This window comes from Pteropus alecto, unplaced genomic scaffold, assembly GCF_000325575.1.
Source record: "Pteropus alecto unplaced genomic scaffold, ASM32557v1 scaffold137, whole genome shotgun sequence".
NCBI classification, from domain to species: domain Eukaryota; kingdom Metazoa; phylum Chordata; class Mammalia; order Chiroptera; family Pteropodidae; genus Pteropus; species Pteropus alecto.
Genome location: NW_006440135.1, coordinates 4,249,720 through 4,254,282, shown reverse-complemented (window position 1 = coordinate 4,254,282; position 4,563 = coordinate 4,249,720). Strand labels below are relative to the sequence as shown.

At 68.8% G+C, this 4,563-nt stretch overlaps 1 protein-coding gene across 1 annotated transcript in view; it reads left to right on the top strand.

Moving 5' to 3' along the window:
- Window positions 1-4,563, top strand: part of SLC6A18 (solute carrier family 6 member 18) — a 12,620-nt gene that overhangs the window by 4,218 nt on the left and 3,839 nt on the right. Inside the window, exons 5-8 of the mRNA XM_006917148.3 lie at window positions 1,456-1,566; window positions 2,278-2,390; window positions 3,049-3,177; window positions 4,142-4,298. Of these exons, the coding sequence (XP_006917210.1) occupies window positions 1,456-1,566; window positions 2,278-2,390; window positions 3,049-3,177; window positions 4,142-4,298 (510 nt within the window). The remainder of the gene's footprint in view (window positions 1-1,455; window positions 1,567-2,277; window positions 2,391-3,048; window positions 3,178-4,141; window positions 4,299-4,563) is intronic.

The window sequence follows — 4,563 nt, the reverse complement described above, 5'->3', positions numbered from 1 at the left end:
GGAATCAGATGCGGCTCCGCTCCCTCGCCCGCCGCTCTCCTCCTGCTGTGCGGCCTGGTCACTGACCAGTCCGGGGTCAGCGCCCCTAGTTGGGAGGCCCTGCTGGGGGGCGGGAACATCAAGACGGTCGCGTGTCCTTGGAGGATGGGCACCATCGCCAGGGGGAAGTGACCGTCCTGCTGGTCACAGCCCTTGCTCTGGAGCTGGCCGAGAGGGTAAAACGGCCACTCGCCTGCTGCGACCGCGTGGGCGCCGTCTGGGCTTCCGCTGCTTGCGCCCGGCGGGGCGTCGGTGCAGGCGGCTGGCCTGCCCCGCGCGGGGGGCCGGGCCGCGCCTGCCGTCCCGCGCTGCCTCCGCCGGTGCCACCTGCTCGTGCTCCGGTTTCTTCTCTGAGCCGTTTTCGTGGCCTCGCTCTGTCCTCGGCAGGCTTCGCGGCCACACGGCTCCGCTTCATGCGAGAGGTCGGCGGTGGCCACGCACCCTTGCAGCGCGCCGAGACCCGGCCTGGGCGGCGTGCCCGGGGCGCGGACCCTGCCGGCATCATGCCCGTGCCCCCCGCACTCACGCCGCTGCCACACGCGTTGCCGATAGCGTGTTGCGAACGGCAAGCACGCTGTCGGCATCGCTGTTTAAACGGTCGTCTTCCAAAGAGCCTTAGACGGCGAGAAACCAGTACCGGTGGTTACGTGGCGTCCACACAGCAACGCCAGGGGCCTTCGGAAGGGCCCCCGGCTCGGCTCCCCGCCCTGCCCCCTCGGGCGTGGCTGCGCCCAGCGGACACACACGGAGCCTTCTCAGCGAGCGCTTGCCTTTCCGGCGACGCTGGGCCCCGGCTGCGACCGCGGCCGTGTGGGGCTCGCACACACCCCCGTGTGCACGTGTGCTTGTGCCCTCTCCCCGCTGGCGTGCAGAAGTCACACTACTGTCACCTGAGGGGCTTTACGCTTGGGAGGACTAGAATTGCCGAGCGAGGCCAGAGCCACCGTGAGGCCCCACGAGCCAGCCAGAAACTCCAAATAACCCAGTTATGAAAGGCGGTCTGCGTCTGGGGCTTGGGCGGGCAGTGAGGGATGAGTGTCCATTCGTAGATTTATTTTGCACAGTCACCCTGTGTGCAGACCCCTGCCCAAACCGGACTGGGAGCTGGGGACGTGTGCACTGGGACACATGGGGGAGGCAGTGGGAGCTGGGGGCCTGCAGAGTGGCCGAGGTGGAGGCCGGCACCCGGGGGTCAGCACCCACCTCAGCTGGCCCTTGGGTGCCAGTGCAGATGCGAGTCCATGTATGGCCGTCACAGCGAGCCCCACACCATCCGAGAGTGACCGGGGCCACCCCAGCACGCCCACAGTGCCCTCCGCCCCGAGAGACGGCCCCGAGGCGGTTCTGGCCGCCAGCTTCTCCGAAGCTCCGCGTGTGGCTGGCGGCCCTGAAGTCACCCCACCTGGCCTTTCTCAGGCCATTTACTTCACAGCCTTGTTCCCCTACCTGGTCCTGACGGTGTTCCTGGTCAGAGGACTCACGCTTCCTGGGGCGGTCGAGGGGCTGGCCTACCTGTTCACCCCCAGCGTAAGTGGACCCCAGGGCAGGGCCCGGAAACACTTACGCCGGGGCGTCCGCCCAGCACCTGTAGGGAGGACGCGGAGGAGGGCAGCCTGGGTCTAGGGAGGACCTCGGGGTCAGAGTGCAAGGCGTGGGGACATGCAGACTCTGTTGCCTGTGGGACGTGGGGAGCCAGGGTTCAGAGGGGAGGCCAGCCCCGGTCCCCACACATCTGAGAGCCTCGTCAGTGGCACGGTCATGCCAGGCGAGGGGCCACAGGACCAGGGGGCCCGTCCCCAGGCCCACGCCCTTCTAGACCACCCTACTTTCCAGACCCTGGGTGGGGGGCAGCTGTGCATGGAGGCGGGTCGCCTGGGTCCCGGCAGCGGAAGCACCAGCACCGACTTTGGGTGACGCTCCCGCGGCACCCCACTTGACTCCACCAGGCCCAAGGGGGCAGGACAGACGCAGTACGCCCAGGTTGCCCAGACTGTGGCCCGGCCTGGACACGTGTGTCACTAGGCTCGCAGCCCCCTGCGTCCCAGACGGGCGCTGCGGGTTAGCTGATGCGTCACAGGACAGGAGGCCGCACGCCATGCTAACTGCCCTTCCACGTGCTCCCTTGTGCGGGGCAGCCTGAGCGGGGGACGCCGCTCATGACGGCTGCCCCAGAGGAAGCCCGGGGGCCCTGGGCTGCTGCGGTTTGTCCCGGGACCGAGGGCTCTCCGTCCCCTGCAGATGCAGACTCTCCAGAGCCCCCGCGTGTGGCTGGACGCAGCCACCCAGATATTCTTCTCCCTGTCCCTGGCCTTCGGAGGACACATCGCGTTTGCCAGCTACAACGCGCTCAGGTGGGGCTGGACACAGGGCGGGCCCCTTCCGGCAAAGGCGCCGGCCACGTCCCCATGCTCAGCTTGTCTTCACTGGGACTTCCCGCCTGGGATGGAGGTGACCTAGTGGGAACTTGAGATGAGACCAGACTCTTGAATATCCTAGCAATGACTGAGTCGCCCCTGAGGGTTATGGGTCAGTTTCCAGCACATTCCACAGCCCGGAAGCCAAACCCAGGAATAAGGCCATGCTGGAGGCTGACAGCAACCAGTGTGAGCCATGCGTGTGACGCATGAGGTCGTAGAGCAGAAATGCTCCCTGTTACCCAGGCGGCCACCGAAGCCGGCTGAGGCCTCCGCCCGCCCTTTATGAGACCCGTGCCCCCCAGGGGGCGGGAGGCGGAGGACGAGGGCCAGTGGGGCCCCACGGGCTTCACTCGCTGTGTTGACACGTTACGCACCCGCCGCCCCCCCACCCCACCCCGAACGCAGCACCGTCCTCAGCCCCGTGTGCCCGAGGCCTTGGGGTGGGCGCAGGCTGAGGGGCCGGGCCGGTGCGTCCTGAGACCACCGGGAACAGCACACACGCGGGGCCACGTGCAAGTGGGGGCGTCCCGGGCGGGGTGCCGAGGGGCGGGGCCCTCGCCACGGAGCCCACCACGCGCCTGCGTCTGCCCAGGAACGACTGCAGGAAGGACGCGGTGACCATCGCCCTGGTCAACAGCATGACCTCCCTCTACGCGGCCATTGTCGTCTTCTCCGTGCTGGGCTTCAAGGCGGCCCAGGACCACGGGCGCTGCCTGGACGGGTGAGCATGGCGCCCGCAGGCCGCCAGAGTCCCAAGCCACGACCTTGTTTCCTTAGGAGAGGGGGCGGGGACTGTACCCCAAACAGCACAGCCCCCCCAGCAGCCAGGATGAGACCTGACCGGGAACGGGGCCTTTGCAGACAGTGCAGGGTGCCCGACCCGTGAGCGTGTCCGCACAGAGACGGGAAGGCACGCAGACGCGGGGGAGCCGGGGATTGGAGTGGCAGGGCCGCGAGGGGCCTCGGGCATCAGGAGCTGGAGGAGGCAGGAAGTGGGGTGCCGCGGGAGCCCCGCACCTGCCACTGGGCGGCCGCAGAGGGAGGAAGCGGCAGACGCAGCCGCCCAGGGTGGGCGCCTCCTGGAGCGTCGGGGCTGCAGGGGCGCCCTGGGCAGCAGCGCGAGGCCCGGCCGCACTGTGCGCAGATCCTCCCGCACTGGGACGGTGCCACTGTGCTACCCGCGGGGACACTTCAAACAGCAAAGTCACCGCCCAAGGGCACAAACTGTGAGCTCCACGGCCTGACTGGCTGCGGGAAGGACACTGTCCACCGCGGGAAATGACGCGAGGGCGTCACGCGGCCCGGCCAGCCTCGGCGGGGCCATGCCCCTCTGGACTTGTCCTCGGTGTCTCTGGGAGGGCCGTGGGGGTTGTCACTCACCCCCCAGGGGGTAGGCAAACCTGCAAATACAGGAACCCCTGCTGGGGCCGCAGCCTTGGGGAGCTCTTTGCCCACTGCCCACTGGGGACCCACAGGTCCGAGGAGCAAAGGAACTGCTGCGTCCCCTCTGGTCGGGGACCGAGGACAGCCTCCCTCTCCCAGCGTGCCCGCCGGCTGCCCCCGGGTCCTCCAGACGCAGCATGGCCAGGAGAGCCCGTGGCGCTGGCCCTCCCGGGGGACGGTGTGACCTTCCCTGCGTCTGGGCGCTGGTGTCCGAGCGCTCACGCAACCGCCCCGCCCCGCAGAAACATCCTTCGCCTCATCAACGAGTTCGAGCTCCCTGACCAGAGCGTCTCCAGGGACAACTACACCGCCGTGCTCGTGCGCCTGAACGCCACGCGGCCCGCCAGGGTGGCCGGTCTGCGCCTGCAGGTCTGCCGCCTGCAGGACTTCCTGGACAAGGTGCGCGGGGGCCTGGCCGGGGCCGGAGGCCCACCGAGTCTCAGACACCGAGGCGGCAGGCCAGGGCAGGCAGGTCCTCGGGGCAGCGTCTGATGGGCACTTGGGGCCCATGTCGCCTCTCAGCTGCAGGCTGTTAAAAGGGGGGAGGTTCCTTCCTTCGCATGTGGATCTATATTTTGTCCCAGCAGAGCCGGAAAGCAGGTCCACCGCCTCGGCCAGGGAGGGTGTGGGAACGCGCGGTCGCCGCCGGGCATGTGCGGGCGGG